This window comes from Bos javanicus, chromosome 9, assembly GCF_032452875.1.
Source record: "Bos javanicus breed banteng chromosome 9, ARS-OSU_banteng_1.0, whole genome shotgun sequence".
NCBI classification, from domain to species: Eukaryota; Metazoa; Chordata; class Mammalia; order Artiodactyla; family Bovidae; genus Bos; species Bos javanicus.
This window is the reverse complement of record NC_083876.1, coordinates 81,174,347-81,200,390: the sequence shown is the minus strand read 5'-3', so window position 1 is coordinate 81,200,390 and position 26,044 is coordinate 81,174,347. Positions and strand designations below refer to the sequence as shown.

Genomic DNA, 26,044 nt, shown 5'->3' with positions numbered 1-26,044 from the left:
GAATGGCTCTCCTAACCCACCTGGTCTGAACCGAAAACCAGTGCATCACCAAGTGTTAGTCAGGGCTGAGAAAGAGATGAGTTGACAGTCACTGAAAACATCGTATTTTAATGTAAAACTTACAAGTACACACTGACTTGCTAGTCTTTTGATTCAGGGTAGAGGACTGTTCTTTTAATACACCTTTGTACCTTTAGCCTCCTGCATGATAATCCAGCCCTATAAGAGCACCGTCCAGACTGAGAGCCAAAACCATTGATCTGCTCATTTGTTACCTTAATTCTCTCTTGCTACAACCTTCACATTTCTTATTCTCTGCTTTTATGCCATATGACTGGGGGATCTATTTTAGATCTGCCTAAAGGTTGTCAAATTCTAAAGTTATCCAGCTACTGGTTTTGAGAAGGAGATGGTTCCCTCTGTGACAGTTGGGAATGACAATCCCTCCTGGATTGAGAATGTACTCACTACACAAAATTTCTGGCCACTCTTGGAGAAGCACAGTCCATCCTCCTTCCTCTGTAAGTTCTATCAATTATCTCTGTGTGTTTGCCATATGGCCGATGTTCATGTTCATTCTGTGGCGATTCCTAATGGGTACGTGTGCGTGTGTATGCATGCGCATGCATGCAAACAGTATGCTTTTCTGACTAAATTATGACCTCCTTTTGTCTGAAATGTTATATCCCATCAAGCATGATGCTCAAAACATTATGTCTATTCAGTGAATGTGACTTGAGTCAGCTGATAGATATTAACACACACAAGAGTTTGTAGGGAGCAAACTCTTGGATCTGGGAGACAATGAACATAAGTCAAGAGGTATTTTTTACTATTACCATATGATCTGAAGAAAAGACAGATGGCGGAGAGGAGTACCATGTTTTCAAGAGGAGGTTGGGAAAGGGCTGCCTATGCGGTCTGGCTTGATGAGGATACTACATGTCACAACAACAGTCTGGAGGTGAGTGGCTGACCACTACACTTCAGGTTTGCCTCCTTCCACCACATGGAGAGTCAAGTTTAACAACACTGAGAACTGCAGGCAGCCTTCATCTTGCCTAGAATGCCCTTCTGCCCCCAACTCCCTACTTCACCTGACTGCTTCCTTCTGGTCTCCTCCAGGTCTCCGTTTGGAAATATCTTCCTCTAAGATCCAATTTGGTACCCCTTGCAAGCTCCCTGGCTTGCTGTCCTCAGGTCTCCCAGAGCACTTTGCATCTTGCACTGCAGTGGCCTGTGTGCATGCTGGTCTCCATGTAGGCCACGATCTGCTTGAAGGCAAGGATGTCTCTCATGTTCACTGTGCTCTTTCCCTGGCCCTGTGGCCAATATCTTCATGCTCACGTGGGGAACAAATGCACACAAGTGACCTGTTACTTCATGGAAAGCCCTCTACAATGACTCAATAGAAATAATATCTGATACTTTTTCAGATTTCTCATATTTAATACCACGCTATATTTAACAGATTGCAGATCAGTTTTTCTGCCTCTTATAACTTTATTGAGAAGGAATAATGAGAGACTAACAGGCCCAGAAGGCTTACGGGAAAAGTCTCCAGTGATAGGCAGAAAAGGCCCCACTGCTCCAGCTCCAGAATAGGACCCTTGGGAGCCTCTTGGGAGCCCCAGAAATACCATGAGTCCTAGGTGGAACCTACCCACAGAGTAGGGTGAAGGTCATTTGCCATTTGTTTGTTCTCTTTGATGCAGATGTTTCAAATATTAAAATGCCAATATGCTGTCTTAAAAAGACACACAAGCATCCAGGTTGGCATTAGTTTTGCAAATATAACCAAGTAACAGGTGAAACGGGTAAGCTGACTTGATGCAAAAGGAAGGGGAACACTGAACCCCCAAATAAAGGATGAACTGAGAACATGGGAAGGCAGATTTGAACAGCAGTAAGCTCACATAAGAAGTGAGATCAGAAGAGGAACAGAGGTAAGAGTGACTCTTAAGCTATTTTTTTTTTTTTTTTAGAATTAAATGCTGTCTTTCCAGAGCAATGAATGGTTTGTTTAAAAGGTATTTTCTATTTAACATGATACTCTGTGATGTTGGTTAGGACTGACATTCTTTTTAGTGTCAGCAAGTGGCTTCCCCTCACTCGCATGGCTTCGTTGGGGACACTGCCCACACAGTGAAAGGGAGGCTCCTCTGTCTTACTAGGGCTGTGGTAGCAAGACCAGCATTTTCATCTCCTCAGGTACAGACCAGCCAAAGCATGATGCTATCTTGGACCTTATTTGACCAAAAAGAACAGAATGTACTAGTCCAAAATAAAAAATAAGAAAACAAAAACATCTCTCAAATATCCATGAACCTATGAAGTCTGCCATCTTTTTGGAATGTCCAGGCCTGAGGGTTTAATTAACATAAAACTGTCAGCAACTTTTTATTATGCTGATAAAGCAAACACGTCCTTTGAAGCCTGTCCAGTCCACTGACTGATCCTCCACATGGACAAGGAAGGCACTAGAGATGGCTGTGTTACATGATGAAGGATGTGATCCTTGAATGTGAAAAGGCTGGACCAGGGAAAAACCACATGGATTTGAAATTTAACAGGGTGGTGAGACAGGACAGTTGGACTGAAAAAAAAAAAAAGAGAAAAGTAAAAAAAAAAGAAATCACTGCATCAATGCTTTCACCTAAATACTCTTAAAATCTATTCAGGTCTGTTTTCATTTTATTTTCCAGGAATCGTATCACTAAAAACATTAGTAATTTCTTAGAATCAGTATTCTTAAGCATAACCAGAGTTGTTCAACAGAAAGACTAAAGTAAAGCTCCATGAGCACCATACTTAATACTGAATAAAGCAAAATAATTAATAGAGGCTTCTAAAAATTTTAAAGGCTAATTTACATGCAAATAATAAGATGCTATGGACTTCCCGAGGAGCTGATCTTAAATTATAACATCTGTCAAATGTTCTTTCATTCCCTTTGTCTTTGGAGGATCTGGGTCAAGAACAGAGGAAGAGAAGTTTCCTTCCAGCAGTTTCTAAGAGTCTTCAAAATGCCTAGAAAGTTCAGATTAGGTCTGACAAATTTTTGCCATCCAACTCAGAAGGAGACATTATGGAAAACTAGCCTGCTTCCTGACGGTTCATTTATATGTAGCAGGAAATCATCTAAACTGTTCCAACGAAGGCTTATTTTATGGGCATTTCAGTTCAGGCTGCATAAGAGGCTTGGGGGTTCCTGCAACTGTGATAGGTGTGGTATGGATAATGCAGTCTATCAGTGCCCAGGAACCTGTGAATGTTCTGGGTATCCCTGACAGACATGTATCTTGCAGTTCTGTAATTTACCACAGTATTTCACACATGAAACCAAGGTCTCAAAAGAAAGCTTCGGGGAATGGCATAATTGTTTCTGGCATATTTTAAAATTTCCAACTGCACAGACAAATCATGGGGCAGAGGCTATAGCCACTCCAGCAACCCAGATCCCTGGCATTACTGGGAACCATTCCTGGTCTCCCAGAAATGCCTGAGCCTGGATCAGAACTACAGTGTTGGGTGTGTGGATGCCACCAGCCAAGCTCCCACTTCGGAAGAGGCGCTGCTGGGCTGAGTGAGCCATCTTGTTTTGCTATTCCTCCAAGCTGAGCTGCTATAATTGTCAAGTAACCCGCAGAGAAAGGTGTTTGGACTGCTGGCTTTTTTTTTTTTTTTTAAAGAAGACACTGAGATAAAACTCCTGATGAAAGGATAACATTCCCAGACATCTCTAATGATAGAAGAAGCCACCACTTCTGATTCTTACCATTAATTAGCCCTCTTTAATAAAATAGTAAATGATGTGCTTATAAAATAGATGTATCTACCTGAGGAAAGCATCCCATTTCTCTTTGCTAGTTATCATTTCTCTCCTTGTATTTGCAGAACTCCTCTCTACTGGTCTCAGGGTCACTATGTGGAGCCCAAGACCTGCTTCTCAACTTTGAGCTGTAAAAGAATTGGGGGGTTTCTCTTGATGTTACCTTTCTTATCTTCTGCCTTTTCCTCCAGAGGTGTTGTTTTTTCAGCTACAGAGCCATTACCTTCTTCAGATCTTACTACATTTTCCTCTCGGGTAGATTCCTCTCCGATGGGTATCATGTGCCCGTTTGAATTTTCAAAGTTAACTGTTACATCTCCATCTAAAAATGGGGAGAGAAACACCTAGATGTCTAACTTTGATGGCTTTCTTAAAACCCAGTTTTTCAGGTACTAGGACTGTAGGGTTCAGATTTATGTTTCAGACCTGGGAACCAAATACATTCTGGACTATTTTCACCATGTTTTACTGAATAATTCATTCAAATGAAAGAGCTAGGAAGTTCTTAGTGTTGGGGGAAAGCAGCTATGGAGGGGGTACCCAGATGCCATCTCAAGGCAGGAATGAGTAACCTAATTATACAATATCCCTGGACAGGAGAGTCCCTCTCTTCTCGGACTTAGTTTTGGTTGAAGTCACACTTGGGAGTCTCTTTGTCATTCAGAAACTGAACGATAAAAGGAGGAATCTGAAAAATGGAATAAACATTTTTAACAAGCACCAAAAACACAAGGTGAATGCAAATACACAAAAAACATGAAAAGCAATTACACATACAAACAATTAGTGGGAGACATGGACATTTCCAAGCACCACTGTCTCCAGAATATTATATCCATGACATGCTAACTTTACACGGTAATACACCCTCTACTCTACTCAGGGAAAGATGTCAGTAAAGCTAACTCTATTTTCATTTTCTTATTTATGGAAATATTAAAATGTACTCAGGGAATTGTTGTATATTGCTGGCCAAAAAGTCTTTAAGTTGGGTCAATAATAATTTGAAAACATTAAGAAAAACTGTTAAGAAAAAAGCAATTAGAGGGTAGTTTTTAAAAATCACAACTGAAATTAAAATTAAAATTTAATGTTATCTAAACCATAATTAATTTAACACCCATGAATGTTTATAAATTTCTAGGAGTTTCTAAAGTAAGAGAGATTTTGCAGAAACTCTTAATTCAGTGATGCTTGAAAATTTAACACTAGTTCATATCAGGAAAATTATTAATGATAATATTTTTACTTAGCAAACTTGAAGAAATGTATAATAGAGCTAATTTTAGGCAAGTTTGATTAATTTTACTTTGGCAATTATTCTGAACAGAATGACCATCTCCTAATTTTTCTTTAAATATGATTGAATTGCTTTGGCTCAACATAAACTCCACTGGCTTTTTTGACAAAAACAAATATGGCATTTTTAACAAGTAAAATACATATAATGCAATCATATTTAAAATGAACAAATAATTGTCCCTCAGTCATGTAACTTCTAAGCACCTATAATCTGATACTTGTATAAAACTAAAATAGATAATAACTGGCAATGTTATTGCAAGTAAATCGTAACTATGTCAATAAAATTAAGGTAATAATTTTTAAAAGACTATATGACAAACCAAATAGAAAAGATCCTTGGTTCTTATTACTGGATCCCAAGAAATTTACTATTAAAAAAAGAGGGAGGGAGGGGAGACACAATATAATGTTCAGGTATTGGATTCAAAAAAATAAATAATCTAAGAATGGAAAATTTCAGACAGAATAGAAAACCATCTCTTTATATAAAAAAATCCTCAGTTTTTAGGTAACTCAAATACAAATTTATTTTTGTTTTCTATGACTTTTGCTAGTAATAAAAACATGCTGAAATCATGTTAATGACAATTTAATTCTATTTTAACCATTATTACATTAAAATTCTTTAGTAGATTAAATAACTAATTTTTAAAATTCAGAACAAAAATGCTAGAGAGAAAATTAAATAATTGTGGCATAAGAAGAAACTGGATTAGCACATGATAAAGAGAAATGGTCCGTAATGTATAAAGATACTTACTCTGAGATATTTATATGAAATAAAGCTAAAGTATAAGGAATAATAGAAAAATGAGCCATGTTTGTAATAAATATGGAATTCAAGAAGAAAAACAGAGGAGAACTAAAGTTATTATTAATTAACTTGTGTGTGTACTGAAAAGGTTTTCTAGTTTTTTGTGTTGTCTTAGAATTAAAATAAGTCCTGAGCCAGGCTGCCAGTTACAGTAAGATGTCTTACAGGAGCATTTGTATGCAAAGAAAGGAGAAAACTCAAAGAGTCCTAAGCTTAAAGTAAACCAAGAGATAAAGCATACAGAAATAAGTGGTTAAATAAGAAGCAAGAGAGTGTTTGAGGGGTTTCCCTCTTTCAGGTAAACAGGTTCTTTGGGCATAGAGTTAACAGAGGAACAGAGACAAGAAGAAAATCATGAACGGAAGATAAGTGACTCATTAAAAAAGGCATCCCAGGAGAAAAGGAAAGGAGGCTGGCATGCAGACAAAAACATCTGCGTGCCTTCAGCTTAAAGCTAAGGGAAAAGAAAGGTAAGAACCAGAAGATGACTAAACTTGGATTAGACCGTGGACTTCTCAGGAGAGAAGGCCAATCACTGAATTTTTACATTCAAGTTAGATTTTGCTTATAAAAAAGGTCATCTAAGAGGAATAATAATAGCTGGGAGTAAGGGTATGGGGTGGAATGGGACGAGGTCAAACCCAGGGTAGTTGGCGGTATTTTAAAAGTCTATTTGGATGACCAAATAAAGGGCATAACTGACAAGCACTGTCAAGAGCTAAGGCAAGGTCAAGAACATCAAGGAAAGAATGAGCCTTGACTGGCAGAAGAGAGCAGGTTGTCACCAAGCACAGCAGTTTCCAGTCTCTGGCTAGGGCTGAAAACAGACTGAAATTCTCAAGATAATTGCTTTTGGAAAAATGACAAAAAACTATTTTCTACAGCCCTTGGCTGAAACGGGGGGAAGGAGTCTATTTACAATAAGCCTCACCGGGAACTTCTAAGTATTAGGTAATTTATGTAGTTCTATATAAGGGCCACGCAAAAAGTAGAAAGTAAAATTCAGTAATTGATGACTTCCCAAACATTAAACCTATTACACCATGCTTAGGTTAAAAACCTAAGCATGTTTGTTATTTTATGTTTTGAAACTTATAATGTTCAGTCTGCAAACATTAAATAAAAAGACTCAACAGAGTCAGACTTCTGGAAAATAAGTAAATGAAATTGCAATCTATCTTGCAAATAGCTTAACAGATTAGCAAAATAAAAACCAAGCAATGCTAAGCATTTCCCTAAGCCACTTGTTTTTAGAAAAAGTAAATGCTTTTCTAGCTATAATTTTAAATGGATAAAAAAAGAGACCTTTAGTCTCTATGTTTAATATTCATTAACAGTTCTGGTCATAAATTTTTCCACTTCTTTTTCTTCCTTTAAAAGGTGTCCAAATAAAGGTTACCAAACCAGTGCAGTGGCCCGTCCCATAATGGTGATAGCCCAACACTGAGTTTTCAGTGGGACATGTAATTTCTCTGCCTTTTCCAGGAAGATAAGAGAGGAGGCAGACTTTGATACTGCAAGTCCACCTTCAAGCACAAAAATGTTAAGGATGTACATTTTTTATTTCTAAAAGCCCTAGGCAGAAAATGAATAGCTTCAAGGCTAACAGAAAATTAGGGGATACTTAAAAGTTCATTCACAAAATGGAGTGAAAGTGAAAGTCACTCAGTTGTGTCTGACTCTTTGCAACCCCATGGTATAGTCCAAGGATTTCTCCAGGCCACAATACTGCAGTGGGTAGCTGTTCCCTTCTCCAGGGAATCTTCCAAACCCAGGAATCAAACCCAGGTCTCCCATATTACAGGCGGATTCTTTACTGTCCGAGTCCAAAATAGACTGAGAGAAGTATAATAAGTAAAATGCCTAAAATTTTGAGGGCTCAAGAAAAATACCATTATTTATTCAGGACTTCCCTGTTTTCTTTAAAGCAGGAATAAAATAGTAAAGCATCTCTTAGCTTCTTCTAGAATATTCAGATGTTGAATATCATGTCATTTGGATTTATGAATAGTGAATACCAAAAGACATTAAGCTCTTTGCAAGGAACATATTTTAGGAAAAGAGGAGTACTATTGTTTTGATTCTAAATTAATAGCACTTTATTTGTGCCCACAAAAGCACAATAATAATATTTTTACCTCAGTAAGCATTCAGGGGATGAGGTGAGGAAGGCATGAGGTAAACCAACATGTTGCAACAAAAATTTCATGAGTTTTATAGTAGGGGGAGCAATGAAGATTATTCACTATTATTTATTTGGAGAAATAACCAATCTTGGTATCTTCTTTTGAGGGTCTATCTCAGTTTCTATCTAATCCTTGTCTTTTTGAGCAAGATTACCCCTTGGGAGGATAGACGGATAAAGGGAAGAAGATTAGATGTAGGGGATAAAATACTTGGAAATAATAATTGTTAGTGACAAGGTGAGACAGATTTGAAGAAATGAAAAGAGAACAAAGCTGGGAAAATTACTTGAGAGATGCATAAAGCAGACTAACGTAATCTGCCCACTCGTGCCTTGTTGAATGTACATGAGTGTATTATAGAGTATAAAGGACAAGAGGTCCGTTTATCGTGTCTTTTTTCTTTTACTGGTAGACTTAAGAAAGCAAAAGGCATGAGTTAAAACTTAGAGCTAAAACTTTGCATGTACTCAAACAATTGAGTTTTCTTGAAGAGACAGACTGAAGTTCAAGAACAGAGCATGAATCAGGTAAACATTTGTATCTTGTCTGTATCTCCTGCCACAGAGAAGCTCTGTTAGGCTTTAGGTTTAGGATGACATATGGTGAAGGACTCACCAAAAAGGTCATTGAATTTCTTCTTTAGAACACCTTAGATACCCGGCAGCCCACAAAGGCTGTCTGAATTAAAGCAAGATTCTCAGATTGTCATAACTTTATCTCCCGAAGACCATGATCATCTTAAATTTCAAAAGAAAATGAAAGAAAGAAAGATCAAAGAATGAAGGATCAAATTACTTTAAATGTATGATTAATTTCCTCACCTTGATCAGGCAATTCCTTAAGAACTCCCCTTCTTATCAGCTCCTCTCTACTTTGTCTTGTAGAAATCTTCCTTTCTAATACTTTTAAAAAGAATAAGCACAAGTAAGAATCTTCATTGTTTAAAATAATTATGAAAAACATTCCAAATAGAATTGAGTACATTCATTCTGTTCACTTGAGGACTCAGACCTCAGTTTTTCTAGCTGCCCCACAAACCACGTGAATGGAATCAACATAATCAGGATGGGCAAATGACCCAAGCTCACGATCTGAAGCCCAGTTGCTGTGCCTTGTCTTCCAAATGATGGTATTTGGCCTAGAATTCAGACACATTATCTCAAATCAACTATGGGGCACCAAAGCTACTTCTCACTTTGAAATATTCCTTTCTTAATGCATTCTAAAACACAGGCTTTTATGAATGGACAATGAATACAGAGGCTATGCATTCTTACATGAAAACAAACTTTCAGTAGACATTCAGGTAACTCATCTGAATCCCAGACAGAAGGACTACTTTCCTAGTGTTTTCTTTCTCACACCGTCTATTACAGAAGTCCGACATTTATGTAATTCTTTTCCCTGCCATACTCACAAGTTCTAGAGTATTCTGGAGTATTCCCTGACAAATACCAAGTTTTGGGAGGATGGAGTCAATTCATACTTTCACAGAATGTAATGGGACAGGAATCTCAACAGTGATTTTTCTTCAGGAAGAAATCTAAATTCCTGGTGTAACTTCAGAATGGAGCTTAGGAGCTCAGGATGAGACTTCAGTAGTAGTCACCCTATGTCTATAGTGTTAGTTCCTAAACCTTACATGTCATGTAACCACCAGCTGCAGTCCCCACTTTCAGGGGCCAAGAAGGTGTGTCAAGTTAACACAGGGTCGCACCATCTACGAATTCTCTGAATCAACATTCCTCACAGTGCATTCCACCATACTCTATTTCCTCCAGATGCCCTGTTCAAGAAAGCACGTTGACACTCAAAAAAGGGCCAGAGAAGGGGTCAAGCCAGGGCTCTTTCGAGGAGAAGGAAAGGTTCATTGGTGGAGAGCGGGTAGCCACAGCAGGACTAGATTCTGACTCTCCCTAAAATTTCTACTCCTGGCCTCGTAATCTGTAACTCCTAAAGTCACCCTGGACAAAATAATTTCAAGACCCAACCAGAACTCCATTACCCTACGCCATCAGTTCAGTTCAGTTGCTCAGTCGTGTCCAACTCTTTGTGACCCCATGAACTGCAGCATCCTATGCCATCCTTAGCACATACAAACAGAGCTCGTAATGACGCTAATAACATGCCTTTTGGGGGTGCTCCAGGTGGCCTGAAGCTAGGACACTGGGGAGGGAGTAGGGAGGGGGCGGGGGTGCCTTGAATCAGCAGCTTTGTATTAAGCAATGACATGAACCCCAGAAGAGCTACAATGAGCATCTTTTGAAGAAACCGGAATATTTTTCTCCTTTCTGATAACTAGGAATTGTGTATCCTGGTTGCCAGAAAAGTCAGAGTAAAGCTTGATTTATACCACTGATTTCATATGGCAATTCATGGATGAATTCTGTTTCCTCCTTCTTAGGGACCTGACTTCATTTACATTTTATTTATAGCATATGTACTCTTTGTTCTAAGTTTTGTCGAACTTTTCTGGGCTGGGGCAGAATCACAGTGCAAACAAATGAGGAAATGAATGAGTGAATGAATGAAAAGTCAAAAGAATGATAATAAACATCTCATTTGTTCACATGAAGACACACAAAGAACTCCCCCTCCTTCCTTTAGCTCACTCACCCACCCTCCAACATCCCTTCCAGAAACAAGTGAGTTGGCAGTTTCAACAGAACGAAGTTCACTGGGTGTGGGGGCCAGCAGGAGCTGTTCCGTAGTGGGAGCTCTTGTTTGTAAAAAAGAGTGCTGTTACTTAAATGTAGCTTCAGTGAGTTCAAGCTTTTGTCAAAGAGGAGAGAACCCCCTTCAGCACAGGAAGCCAAATGCCACCCCCCAACAATGACGCTGGGGCCCTGCCCAGACAGAGCAGGTTCAGCAAGACAGACCCTCACCACTGCAGTCTCCTGAGGACGGTACAACCCATTCACGCTTGACTGGGGCTCCAAGGCGTCTGAGACCTCTTGCAGCCAGGGTCTCAGCCCCCCACTTTTGGGGGGTGGGCCCGGATCATGCCCTCCCTCTCGCCCAGCTGTGTGCACTAAGCTCGAGGCTGCAGGTGCCCCTGGACACGGGCTGAGGCCACATCCTGGGAAAGCGAGGGCACTGCTGATACAGAACACAGTCACCGTGGCTGTCTGCCCCTCGTTCTCAGGAAGCAGAGCTTCTCACTGTGTGTGCTGCTTCGATAAAGTGCCCTAAAACCCAAAATAGTTGTCAGAAGTCCTGGATTCTAGTCCCAGAACTTCCACAGCCAGTTGTGTGACGCTGGGAACTCTTCAGGTTCCAAGGCTCTGATCCATTATCTGTAAACTGAGGGATGCAATTCAGTGGCCACTAAAGGACAGCCCATCCAGCTCAAATATTGGGTGATCCTGAATTATTAATCAAGGCCATTCTGTAATCTCTGTTTGTGCATGCGTGCCTCAGCCATGGCCGGCTCTTTGCAACCCCATGGACTGTAGTCTGCCAGGCTTCTCTGTCCATGGGGATTCTCCAGGCAAGAGTACTGGAGTGGGCTGCGATGTCCTCCTCCAGGGGATCTTCCCGACCCAAGGATTAAATCCAAGTCTCTTGGGTCTCCTGCACTGGCAGGTGGGTTTTTCGCCACTAGAGTCACCTGGGAAGTCCAATCTCTGCTTCGGGTACCTTTAAAAGCTTTCAAACTTGAACTTAAAAAAAAAAAAAATCAACAGAGGGCCCAGAAGGTATCCCCTTGTTTTTTTATTTTTTTTTCCCCTTGTTGTTTCTGCCTTTCTATCATGGATCCCAGAGGATCCTTTAGTTTGAGAGTTACGTTTTCTGTTGCTTTCATTCTAATTTAATCTCAGCTAAAAATCCCCCCTCTTTCTTCTGTGTAAATACTGGAGCTAGAAGTGGCAGCTTGGCTTCTCGCCAAGAATCAAACTTGACAGCGTAGTTCTTTCGCGCTACCTTGCATAAAGGGGCCCTGATAGGAAAATGCCTTCGGATATTTGTTTGGTCTTTGGCTGAGGGCATTTTTAACACAGATGCAGATAACTGTGTCCTGGGCCAAGGAGAACAAACTGCAGGCAACTAAGCATGGAAGGTATGCTGTCAGGGCACCAAGTTCCAACCACCGTGCTCCCAGAACAAGTATCTCACTCTTCATCTTTTAAAATATGTGCCTCATGTTTACAGAGTGTCTGTCTGTTTGCAGAACACATTCACAAGACAGTTTTTCATGGGCCCAGAAGTGTTTTGCATTGGAATGAATCTGCGAGGTCATTCTAGTCCAACATGCCACACCAAGCAAGAGTCCTTTCAGGAACATTCCTGAGATGTGCTCACCTGTCTAAAGATATTTGAAGGCAAGAGGGTCCCTTTACAGCAGAGTCCCCTCCAGTTCTCCATCACTCTCACTTTATTCCTTGTAAGAAGGAATTCACACTTAACATTCAAAAAACTAAGATCATGGCATCCGGTCCCATCACTTCATGGCAAATAGATGGGGAAAAAAATGGAAACAGTGGCAGATTTTATTTTCTTTGGCTCCAAAATCACTGCAGATGGTGACTGCAGCCATGAAATTAAAAGACGCCTGCTCCTTGGGAGAAAGGCTAGAACAAAGCTACACAGCATATTAAAAAGCAGAGCCATCACTCTGCTGATGAAGGTCTGTAGAGTCAAAGCTATGGTTTTTCCAGTAGACATGAGCTTGAGCAAACTTCAGGAGATAATGAAGGACAGGGAAGCCTGGTGTGCTGCAGTTCATGGGGTTGCAGAGTCGGACGTGACTTAGCAACTGAACAAAGAAGTCAACACTGCACTCAGTCCCTGTAGTTGTAGCCGTTAATCAAGGCCACGCTCCCCATTCCTCCAGACTTGAGCAAGTCATCTGTGAATGGAAAACGGCACAGGAGACACTGGGTCCACTGGGAGCAAAGCGTGTCGTGGAAGCCACCTAGAATCTGATCCTAGGTATCCACCAGTTGCTCTTCAGCTCTGAAGCTCACACTCGTCTGTGCAACAACAGCACTAATCCTGGGGGGATCTCACTCACAGCAGCAGCATACCCAGAATCTTGTAGGACACAGATCACTGGATGGAATAGCTGGGCTTTTCCATGAAAAGTATTGTTGCCAGTTGAGTAAATGGCTCACAGTTACTCACTTTTATCCTAATTAAAAAAACACATGTGATTTTTACACCAAGGCCAAGGAAAACTATGATTTCTTTTTCCCTTTTCTTATATAGCTGATTTATACTATTATATTAGTTTCAGCTGCACAACACAGTGATTCAATATTTTTATAGATTATACTTCATTTAAAGTTATTACAAAAACATTGCTATATTTCCCCATGCTGTACAACATATTCTTACTGCTTGGTACTTTTATACGTGATCGTTTCTCTCTCTTAATCCTCTACCTCATCTTGGCCCTCCGCCCTTCCCTCTCCCCACTGGTAACCACTAGTCGGCTCTCTATTTCTGTGTTGTTACACTCACTCATTTCAGTTTTTAGATTCCACATATAAGTGATAATATAGTATTGGTCTTTCTCTGATGTTTTTCACTAAGTAAAATAACCTCTGGGTCCATTTATACTGCTGCAAATGGCAGGATTTTATTCTTTTTATGGCCAAGTAATATTCCATTGTAAATATATCCCACATCTTCCTCTCCTTTCTTCCACTAATGGACATCTAGGTGTGTCCATATTTTGGCTGTTGTGAGTCATGCTACTGTGAACACTGGGGTGCATGTATTTTTTTCAAATTAGTGTTTTCATTTTCTTTAGATACATTCCCAGGGATGGAACTGCTGATTATATGGTAGTTCGACTTTAGTTTTTTGAGGAACCTCCCTACTCTTTTGCACAGTGGCTGCTCCAATTTACATTTTCATCAACAGTGTCAGAGGGTTCCCTTTTCTCCACATCTTGGCCAGTAATTCTTTGTGCAAAACCATGATTTCTGTTTAACTCCCCACCTTGGGTGACTTAAAGTTCTGATGGTTCAATCCTGAGTATAACAGTTCATGTTCTAAGTGAAGGAAGCACTGTGTCCCATTTTCCTGACTTCACATTTAAACTCTGGGTCTTCAAGTATTTGAAAAACTCTGGGTTTTCAAGTATTTGAAAAGGACTGATCTTCCAAACACTTCCAATAGACATCTGTCCATCTCATACTGCATAATATCTCAGCTCCTTGGCATGGTCTCTATGATGCCGCCCAACGCAGGATGGCCTTCCCCCCAACCTGATCCTCTCCTAACCACTCCCTCCCCTGGCTCTCTCTGCTCTAGCCCCTGCTGCTTCTCACCTGAGGCCAATCCCTGCCTGGTGGCCTCTGGCCTTACCGGATGAGATTTTTCAAACCCCACATGGCTCATCTCATCAATTCCTTCAAGTCTTTGCTCAAAGGTCCCCTTATCTGAAGTCTTTCCCCGCACACCTGATGGAGGACAGTTGGTTTCTTTTCTGATCTTTATCCTTAACCCACAGAATGTGTCCTGGCACATTTTGGGACCTACCACTCTGCTTAAGAGCAGGACTCACACTTACACAAAGTAGCAAGTAGGACCTACTCCTCTGTATAAGTGTAGCCTCCACTGACTGCTGTATTCCCATCAGTGCTCTGCGGGTTGCTGCATGCATGCGTGCTAAGTTCCTTCAGTCGTGTCTGACTCTTTGTGACCCTATGGACCGTAGCCCACCAGGCTCCTCTGTCCAGGGGATTCTCCAGGCAAGAATATTGGAGTGGGTTGCCATCTCCTCCTCCAGGAGATCTTCCCCACCCAGGGACTGAACCTGAGTCTCTTATGTCTCTTGCACTGGCAGACGGGTTCTGTACCACCAGCACCACCTGGCTGTTGCAGGTTGTTGACACTCGGGGAAAAAAAAAAGTGTATTTGTTAGAGGAAAAAAAAAAAGGATTAAAAAAGTGAGTTAAAAAAGAAAATAGGCTAATAAGATCTTATTTTCTGCCCTTTCCCCACCTCCAGTCTAGAGAAAGTGCAGGCGAGACCTGTGGCTAAACTCTAAGAACAAGAGTCTTCAGTCTTCTCCCCCTTGGACTGCTTGGCTGGACCAGCCGAAAGGAAAATCCTCCACTCTCCGTCCTATGGCTCATCTGAAAAAGTCTCTATGTTCTGAAGAAGGGAGGTCACAGTGTGTAAAGGACAGACACCAGCCAACTAGCAGGGTGTAGCACACGATGGGGCTCATCATAAATTATAAGTGATTTATGGTGTCCTTCTGGGCACCAAGCCCACATTCAGGGAAGGAGGCTGGGGCATATGCCTCCGGCTCCTTTCTGTGGACGCCTGGCCAAGATTTTATATTACTCTGGAAGTATCTGTGAGAATAAATCTTGCAGTCAACAAGCCACTTGTGTTTTCTTTTGGCAAGGAAAGAGAGTCCTAATTCTCGATTCTAACACCGTTTAATGTAGGAACAAAATAGAAGAGCAAATAGGAGACCATTAAATAAGCGGACCATGTTATCTTCTTGGTCCTGAGTACTGAATGGCCTTACTGTGAAACACAGACAGACACAGAGACCCGCTTGTCTTGGGTGGAAAGTGTTCTATAAGCGCCTGGCTTTGCTTTACCTCTCCCCAATAGTCGGTACAGAAAGCAGAATGTCAAGAAATGGTCTCCTTTTTAAAAGACCCTTCACTAAGGCTTAGCTAAATCATTTAAAGAACTACAGCCCCCGAAATGCCACCCAACGGGACGTTTGCAAAAACCTTCCAAAACATCTCAAGAATGTCAGGCAGAGAAATAAAGCCAACATCTCCATCTCGAAACACTCAGGGGTCTGGCTGTTTTCTTGTTTATCCAGGCCACTCCCCTACTCACAAATCCTACGGACTCCAGAACAAGTCCAGCTCCTTGGAGCAGCAGCCAAGCTTTATAACCAGCCCCAAAGCGCCATTCTTCCCCCTAAATTTTTTTTTCCATCTCACTTTTGCACAAGCCCAAAGTTAAAGTCAACCGTTGCTTCTTGTCATTTCCTAAACACTTCCTGCACTAACCTCTACTCCGTTCCTTCATTTGTTTCCTTCTCCTATAATCAGGCTATTTCCCTCTCCCTCTCCACTGAAATCTTGCTTGAATTTTAAATCCTCTTCAAACAGCGCCCCCTACACGGCGATCTCACTATTCTGGTTGGTAAAATGTATAACTCCCAGCACCTAGAGCATTTTTTTTTCCCATTCAAGTATAGTTGATTTACAATGTTGTGTTCGTTTCAGGTGTACAGCAAAGTGATATATATATATATTCTTTTAAAGGTTTTTTCATATAGATTATTAAAAGATATCGAATATAGTTCTCTATGCTATACAGTAGGTCCTTGTTTACCTGTTTTATATATATCAGTTCAGTTCAGTCGCTCAGTTGTCTCCGACTCTTTGCGACCCCATGAATCGCAGCACTCCAGGCCTCCCTGTCCATCACCAACTCCCAGAGTTCACCCAGACTCAGGTCCATCGAGTCAGTGATGCCATCCAGCCATCTCATCCTCTGTCGTCCCCTTCTCCTCCTGCCCCCAATCCCTCCCAGCATCAGAGTCTTTTCCAATGAGTCAACTCTTCACATGAGGTGGCCAAAGTACTGGAGTTTCAGCTTTTCATGTGTATATGTTAATCCTAAATTCCTAATTTATCTGTCTCCCCTCTCCTTTCCCTCTTGGTAACTGTAAGTGTATTATCTAAGTAGAGAAGTTTTAAATAACTTATCTGTGCCTCAGTCTTCTCATCTATAAAATGGGATAACAGCTGCTACTTTCTGGTTCTTCTGGAGGTTAAATGAGTTAAGAAGTGGAAATGTTAGATTAATACCTAGAATCTAAAAAGCACCGAATACATGTTAGCTATTACTATTATTGTTATTAGCTACTGTTAGCTACTATTATTAAGTTATAGAACTTACTACATTTTTGATTGTGTACTGTGTGTACAAAGTTGCATATTCACGTGACTCTAAGTCCAAGCCCTAAGAGGGAAGTTCTGCATATCATTTCATCTCCACTAAGCCAAAAATGATACAATGCACAGAGAAGATACTGTGCACTTCTGTTTTGTTTTGTTTTTACAAGGAGGCAGAGGAGGTATATCTACAGCTTTTTTCTACCTTTTCTACTCATCTTAGAAATAGCCCTCATGATATGTAGCCTTTGAGGAACCACCTTCCCCCCTCTGAGTCCATGTTACCTGCGTGAAGCAATCCCATCTCTGGGGTCCAAGACTCCCAGGCTTATCCAGTCAGAGTCCAGTATCTTACAGGTATTGGTGACTGGTGCAGAGAGGGGCTGTGTCCGAACCGCACCAGTGAGATTCAGGCCCAAGAACTTTGGTGGAACAACAGGAAAGAAAGGTGTTTTTTTTTCTTCTGGATCTGTAAAACTAGCTGAACAGGCTTCAGGGCTGCTAGTAGTCAGTCACTTTGCCTCCAAAAAAGGAGAGCCTAACTTAAAAAAAAGAAGAAGGAAGAAAGAAAGCCAATACAGAGGAATACAGACTCAAAAGGAGGAGACAGATTCCTAATCTTGGTTTCTAAGGACCTGGATCCAACTCCATGCCTGAAGGTTGTTTGCCCCGGGGCTTCTTGGTTAAGAGAACCAATAAATTCCCTATTTGCTAAAGCCTGTTACCATTCATCAGCAGTGAAAAGCTTTGACTAATCAAGGTGTTAAACAGATGCTTTTTAACGCTAAATTTTCTTCCAGCAGAACCCAAGAAGTCTCTAGTTTTCAAGGCAGGAATATGAAAGAAGAACTATACAGACCCTCTTTTCCCCCCTCAAGGCCTTAAGAAAGAGGAACGTGTCTATGGTCCCTTCTTCCTCTTGGGAAATCAATGTCACAACTTCCTCCAAAAACATGACAGCTAGCATCTGTTTATTTGGTGCTTAGATAGCATTTTTGTATTTATTTTCTCATCAGTCCTCCCAGTATTCCTGAAAGACAGGCTAATCAATTATTATTCTTATTTCTCTCAAATAGATAAGGACACTGAGACTTAAGCCAAACATGTTTTCCAGTCACAGATTTATAATCTGGTTGAACCCTAATGTGTCCGAACAAAAGCCCACCACCTGCATTCTCCATCCTGAATTGATAATTACAAAGATTTCAAATTTCTCAAGAGCTACAATGCTTTTTAATTTTCCTTTAAGACATGAGACAGAAGAAAACCTTTTTTTTCCCCTGAACAATTAAATGAACAGTTATCATAGCTTTGTTTCAAGGCATTAAATTAAATTAAATTTTATAAAAATACTAGGTAATATTTTGTACAGGTAATATTCATATTCAGAATTTAAAAATATAGTACACATTTGGAAGTCTTGCTCTTATTGATCATTTGTATATTCTTTCATTGTTTATGCACATATAAACATATCTAAATATATATTCTAAAATTGAAGTATAGTTAATTTATAATGCTATATTAGTTTCAGGTGTACAACACAGATAGATATTCAATATTTCCATAGATAATACTCCACTTAAAGTTACTAAAAACAATGACTGCATTTCCCTATGCTGTACAATATGTCTTGTTGCCTATCTAATTTTATACATAGTTTGTGTCTTTTAATCCCATACCTCTTCATTCTCCCCACTAGTATCCACTAGTTTGTTCCCTATATCTGTAAGTTTGCTTCTATTTTTTAATATACATTCATTTGCTTTATCTTATAAATTCTGCATATGTGGTAACAGAGATCATCTCAGAAGGAAACCTTTTTAAAGTTAATTTTCAATGGGCAATTTTTGAATAGTAGTACACTCTCATAGTTCAGATTATAAAAGGATCAAGTAGAAAAAAAAAATCTCACTTTCTTTCTATTCCCTACTGGCTCTCACCTTGACCCCACCTATTCAAACTGAACCTCACCTTTACTCCACAAGCAAATAACCACTTTTATTAGTGTCCTTGTATCCTCCCAGACTTTCTTAGGCAAATTCAAACATTCATTTTAATTTTTCCCTTTTCTACACAAAAGATAGGATGTTTAAAAACTGTTCAGCATCATTCTTTTTCACTGAACAGTTATTAATGCTTCTAAAATTTCAGGTGACGGAGCTGAGATGGAAGAGGTGATGGCTTTTGCCTTGTGCAAACAGCGTAGCAGCTGAAATCCTTGCTGTTTCCAAAGGGGTTGAGCTGCGAACAGCCATGGTAAATCCATCCAAAGGGACTCATGGGGTTTATTCCCAAGGGATAAAGGTTCAGGACTAGAACAATGAGCAAGTCCTCGATCCCAGATGGGCCAGGAAGTACAAGTGATCTCAGGAGAGTAATCAGAGGCCAGGATTTGTGAGCTACGTGAAACTCCGCTTGTCATTCCCACTTCCAGGCTGACTCTCGTAAAGTCAGGAGAGGCAAGATTGCACTAGACAGGTGCCCTGGGGGTTCACCCCGTTTGATGGAAAGTCTCTGTGTTTCCATTTCTTGTTTCTTCACATTCAAAGAGAGTCAACTCCAAACAGTGGGAGACCAGCAAAAGCACAGATGTGTGATAGAAGGATAATGATGATCATCCTTAGAGTAATTAAATTCTAACCTCCCAACAACAGGCTAGAGAAGTAACTGAAAAATGAATCTCAGCTCCGAATGGTAAAGAGATATTTTAAGCTAAAAGACTGTAAACAATACCCGTGAAAGAAGAGACACCTAGAGTCTGAATTTGTGATTCTGACACACTTCCCCATAATCTGCTTTAAGACAGTTTTACCCATTTCAGGGATTTGACACAGATTGAAATGGGACAATGTCTCATTTTAACACTGATCGGGTAGCCAAATGACAAGCCAAGAGCGGATATGAAAGAGACCTTAGTAATACTAAACTATAGGAAATTAGGGGGCTTGCCAGGTGGCGCATCGGTAAAGAAGATGCAGCAGTAAACAATCTGCCCGCCAATGCAGGAGACACCAGAGATATGGATTCAATCTCTGGGTCAGAGAGATACCCTGAAGTAAGAAATGGCAACCCACTCCAGTATTATTCCCTAGAAAATTCCCTGGACAGAGGAGCCTGGCGGGCTATAGTCCGTGGGGTTGCAAAGAGTCAGACACAACCGAGCACACACGTGCATTCAAAATTAAGATATTCTCGCCCATTTAAATGGAGAAGGCAATGGCACCCCACTCCAGTACTCTTGCCTGGAGAATCCCATGGATGGAGGAGCCTGGTGGGCTGCAGTCCATGGGGTTGCTAAGAGTCGGACACGACTGAGTGGCTTCACTTTCACTTTTCACTTTCATGCATTGGAGAAGGAAATGGCAACCCACTCCAGTGTTCTTGCCTGGAGAATCCCAGGGACAGGGGAGCCTGGTGGGTTGCCATCTATGGGGTCGCACAGAGTCGGACACGACTGAAGTGACTTAGCAGCAGCCCATTTAAATATCAAATTCCATTGTCCAGGATTAAAAGCATCTGAAAATTAGGCCAATTTTTAAAAAAATATTTAACAGCCTGCTTTTTTTAAATTGGGAAAAATTTGAAATGTAACTGAGATACAACACTATATCAATTTCAGGAATTTAGCACCTATTTAGTTAGCCTATGACCAGTATATCTTAAAACATTAGCAATTAAAACTGAGAGGTGTGAGTACCCAGTCCGTGGGAAGATTCAGCAGGCTTGACCCCCAAGTCCACATTCATGACTTTCATGTACACATCTAATCAGGCTCCCCTGGTGGCTCAGTAGTAAAGAACCCTCCTGCCAATGCAGAAGACACAGGTTCGATCCCTGAGTTGGGAAGATCCCCTGGAGGAGTAAATGGCAACCCACTCAGGTATTCTTGCTTGGAGAATCCCTTGGACAGAGAAGCCTGGTGGGCTATAGTCCATGGGATCGAAAAGAGTCAGATACGACTGAGCAACTCAACAACACATCTAATCAGATCAGCTTCCTTAAAATGACGAAGTTAGTGCTCCTGAGCATTTTAAACATTCCCCTCTTCTACCAACTACCTTGCCTATACAACAGAATGAACAATATCTATACAGAACAGTATTTTTCTGGAAAAACTGGTCCATGCCTAGACTAAACCAAGATGCCTGCCTGACACTTCAGAGACCACCAAGAGCGAAAGAGGAAAGTGAAAAAGCTAGCTTGAAACTCAGCATTCAAAAAACTAGATCATGGCATCCAGTCCCTTAACTTCACAGCAAACAGAAGGAGAAAAAGTGGAAACAGGGGCAGATTTTCTTTTCTTGGGCTCCAAAATCACCGCAGACAGTGTCAACAGACATGGAATTCAAAGATGCTTGCTCCTTGGAAGGAAACCTATGATAAACCTAGACGGTGTTTTAAAAAGTAGAGACATCACTTTGACAACAAAGGTCCACATGGTCAAAGCTATAGTTTTTCCAGCGGTCATGTATGGATATGAGGGTTGGACCATAAAGGAGGCTGAGCACCAAAGAACTGATGCTTTTGAATTGTGGTGCTGGAGAAACTCTTGAGAGTCCCTTGGACAGCAAGGAGATCAAATCAGTCAATCCTAAAGGAAATCAACCCTGAATAGTCATTGGAAGAACTGTTGCTGAACCTGAAGCTCCAGTACTTTGGCCACCTGATGCAAAAGAGCTGACTCACTGGAATAGACCCTAATGCTGAGAAAGACTGAAAGCAAAAGGAGAAGGTGCCAGTAGAGAATGAAATGGTTAGATAGCATCGTTGACTCAATGGACGTGAATCTGAGCAAACTCTGGGAGACAGTGGAAGAGAGAGGTGCCAGGTGTGCTGCGATCCATGGGGTGCAAAGAGTCGGACAGACACAACTTAGCAACTAAACAACAACAACAACCTTTGCATTGTAACTGGAACTATAATGTTCAAAGTCTGATAGCAATGCATACTTTCCACTTTGATATAATGCTCCCTTTTAGTATTCTTTCCACTCTGTTTCTAAATTTCTGATTATGGTGGTGATAAAGCTAGCTTAAGAAAGCTAGAAAATAGAAAGTGAAAGTCTATATTATAGCCCTTTAAAAAATACATCTCAAGCTCAAATTCAGACCTTGCAACTTGCAGGTGATCAGAGGCAAACTCCTCAACTTCTTCATGCCTTAGTTTCTCCAGATGAAAATAGAGGTTGTGCAGCTTGATTTGGGTGCAGACATTAGAATAATTAAAATGTCTTATAAAGTGTCTGAAGGAAATGGCAACCCACTCCAGTGTTCATGCCTGGAGAATCCCAGGGACGGGGGAGCCTGGTGGGTTGCCGTCTATGGGGTCGCACAGAGTCAGACACGACTGAAGTGACTTAGCAGCAGCAGCAGGGACCCCATAAGTATTAGATATTTTCCTCCTCTGCTTTCCATCTTCTCTTTCTATATATCTATATGCCTTTGACAATACTCATATTTTTACCTGACAGGCTTATTCATGCATGCATAGGCTTATTGATCTAGAAAACAGCACGGTACAGGAGTCAAAAATGAAGACTTGAGGTTCCTGAGGTTCAAATACAGGCTATTCTACACACAAGCAAAGGAACCTAGAGCAAATTATTTAACTTTTCTGTGCTTCAGTTTATCCATTACTGAAATGAGGATTATAATAGTGACCGACCCACAGAGTAACTGGGAAGACATCAAGCATTTAATACAGCATCTGGTTAAAAACTCAACAAGGGTTCAGTCAGTTCAGTTCAGTCGCTCACTTGTGTCCGACTCTTTGCGAACCCATGAATTTAGTTATTATTAATATCCATGTTTCTTGTTCCTCCTTTAAATTTAATCACAAATAAAACTTCGAGTAACAGAAATAAAGGTTATTTTATTTGTATTAAAAAAAAAAACCACTTTGTATGCTACACATGTAGTAAATTATTCAAAGGGAACTTTTTGGTGTGCCTTGTGTTATCTTAGTTCCCCGACTGGGGATTGAACCCGTGCCCTCAGCGGTGATAGTGCAGACTGAACCACTGGACCACCAGGGAATTCCCTACGGGAACATTTATTCAACCTCATAATGTAGTAACTAAAGTTAACGTTTTAGCATTGAATTGAAAAACAACAAGGGAAGACCATGTAAGGCCAGCAATATGTTAACATCAGATTTAAATAGACGATTAAGTTTTAGTTCGTGTCCCTGAAGTTTTACATTTGATTCACTTAAGGTTTTTTAAGACAAATTATGGGGCTGAGGAAATGGCGGATTGCTGTTGAATGGGTAGAGTTTAACTTTTGCAAGATGAAGAGGTTCTGGAGGTCTGTTGCACAACAGTGTAAACATACTTGACCCTAGTGAACTGCACTTAAAAATTGTAAAGGTGGTAAGTTTTATGTGCCTTCTACCACAATTTTGAAAATAAATTATAAGATAGTTTTGAACTACATTAAGGATGAGGGCCATATCTAAGATGAAGAAGAGATCAGAAGGAATTTTCAAAGAATTTTAACTACACTGATGTATTATGTGTTCACTCTTTTCCAGAAACCAGTTTTCCCTCCAACCATGCTGTTTATTCTCATCTATTTCCACATTTTGGGCTTCCCAGGTGGTGTAGTGGTAAAGAATCCACCTGCCAATGCAGGAGATGCAAGAGATGTGGGTTCAGTCCCTGAGTTGGAAAGATCCCCTGGAGGAGGAAATGACAACCCACTCCAGTATGCTTGCCTGGAAATTGTCATGGACAGAGCAGCCTGGTGGGCTACTGTCCATGGGGTCGCAAAGAGTCAGACACGACTGAGAGACTTGAGCACACATTTCTCACATAGTCTCTCATGCCGTATCTTATAATAGGTACTAGGTAAACATACTTTCAAATAAAGAAAAATTCAAAAATATCTATTTCAAAAACTAAAGGGTCTGAATTTGAGAAAGCAATTGAGGAAAACTCAGGACAAAAAAAAAAGTTATAAACCATGATGAGCAAAATCCTTTCACCTAACAAAGAGAAATACAAATTAAGTTCTAATTTATATTCCAAGTGGGAAACAAATCAGGAAAACATGCCAAAAACCAGTCACTTTCCAGGACTTAGCCCTTAGTGATAAAGACCGGATTCGTATCACAGGATGAAAAAAACCAAAACAAAACCACAAAGGGAAATGATATGCAAAGGAAATAAAATAATGGACTTTCCTGACATGAGTTCTCTGAGCCAGGCCAGAAGGAGCTCTGTAGTACCTTTAAAAGTGTTTAAAAGTGGCCCCACTCCCCAGGAAAATGGAATTAGGAAATTATCCACCCAAGTAAGGCATATAAACAATCAGATCCTCTTTTAAAACAATACAAAGTCACTAGGTCTCATCCCTGTGGAAGCTGTTTTTTATTAAAAATATCAATGGGAACACTGCTCCTTTCCTCCACATTCTCCTCAGGAAGTAAATATGACAAAGAAAAAAAGAATCAAGAGTTAACAATTCTATATTTCATGTTAGTGGGTGTGATTTTTTTTAAATGTCATTTATAATCAGCAAAATCTGATTATTAGATATCATATACAGCATCCATGGCATGTTTGAGGATGTTTTCATAGGATGCTCAGCAAAAATGCCTCGTGTGAGTTCACTTGCCCTAGAAAAACCTAAATTCCCCCTGGAAAAGGCAAGAGGCCTCAGATCCTAGTCAGATCTATAGTTCAACAAATTTAAACCTAGAGCTCAGCCTGGATTCAACAAACAAGATCACATCTTCTAGAATGTTCAGGAAGCAAAGGAGTCTCTTCAACTCCATTTAGAAATAAGGTTTCATGGTTTCTAGTTATCTATAGGAGATGGGTCATGATGGCTTGTCATTCATTGTGCAGCTGGCTATTTTAAACCTGTGATGGAAGGTTTTCATATTTATGAAACCATGAATTTCAATTATGACAAACATACAAAAAGTTAGCACTCACAGTAATCTACTCTTTCCCATAAATTGGTTCTACCCCTAAAACAGATCTATAATGAATAATAAATACTCCATATGTAAAAAGGTGGGACCATAATGACTCTTTGCATTCATTTGTGAGTAAAAAGACTGAAACCAAGAAAAAATTCATTCTACTGGGAGAAAAAAAAAGGAAGAGAAATAGTGTCTTTCACATTCAATGCATAGAGGAAATTTGTTTAAACAACATCATATATCTTTAGGAAAACAGAATAGAAGCATTTCAAGAAAGTATGATGGAAAGATTATTATACATTATCTCTTATTCACAGCATTTCTAACTCTCATTTAGTCTGATTAGCTTTAGTTATAAAATATATAAATATACAAATGGCTGAACTAAAACACAAGGCCCACCCTCCTGTTTTTTGTCAATGATGCCCTCACACTGAGCTTTAAAAGGCTGTTACCACACAGTGCAGACAGTAATATTTACTTAAGTTCATCATCCATTCATGAAGGAATGGGCCCTCACCCTGTCCACTAAATTTGGTGATATATTCATTTTGTCTATTTTGGCTGTTCAAGATTCCTTAAGGCTCTTAAGAAGCTCTAAAATGATATGAACATGAAGTAAAGATGAAAATGAGGATAGATGTTCCCCTCCAAAATTCTAGCATTTTCCAAATCACAAATTTATTTGCCAAGGTACCACATGACTGAAGCGACTTCAGTTCAGTTCAGTTCAGTCGCTCAGTCGTGTCCAACTCTCTGCAACCCCATGAATCACAGCATGCCAGGCCTCCCTGTCCATCACCAACTCGCAGAGTCCACCCAAACCCATGTCCAAGGAGCCGGTGATGTCATCCAACCATCTCATCCTCTGTCGTCCCCTTCTCGTCCTGCCCTCAATCTTTCCCACAATCAGGGTCTTTTCAAATGAGTCAGCTCTTCGTATCAGGTGGCCAAAGGAGTGGAGTTTCAGCTTCAACACCAGTCCTTCCAATGAACACCCAGGACTGATCTCCTTTAGGATGGACTGGTTGGATCTTCTTGCAGTCCAAGGGACTCTCAAGAGTCTTCACCAACACCACAGTTCAAA

The 26,044-nt window shown here is 40.4% G+C and overlaps 1 protein-coding gene across 9 annotated transcripts in view; it reads right to left on the bottom strand.

Moving 5' to 3' along the window:
- The window catches only part of PHACTR2 (phosphatase and actin regulator 2), a 301,267-nt gene that overhangs the window by 57,115 nt on the left and 218,108 nt on the right, over positions 1 to 26,044 (bottom strand). For 7 of the 9 annotated variants that reach the window (XM_061428177.1, XM_061428182.1, XM_061428180.1 and 4 more), the window contains exons 3-4: positions 8,959 to 9,039; positions 3,996 to 4,154 (exon numbers count right to left, since the gene is read on the bottom strand). The exons of 1 other annotated variant lie outside the window; for it this stretch is intronic. In XM_061428177.1, the coding sequence (XP_061284161.1) occupies positions 3,996 to 4,154; positions 8,959 to 9,039 (240 nt within the window). The remainder of the gene's footprint in view (positions 1 to 3,995; positions 4,155 to 8,958; positions 9,040 to 26,044) is intronic. One more of the 9 variants, XM_061428183.1, reaches the window with a different exon arrangement.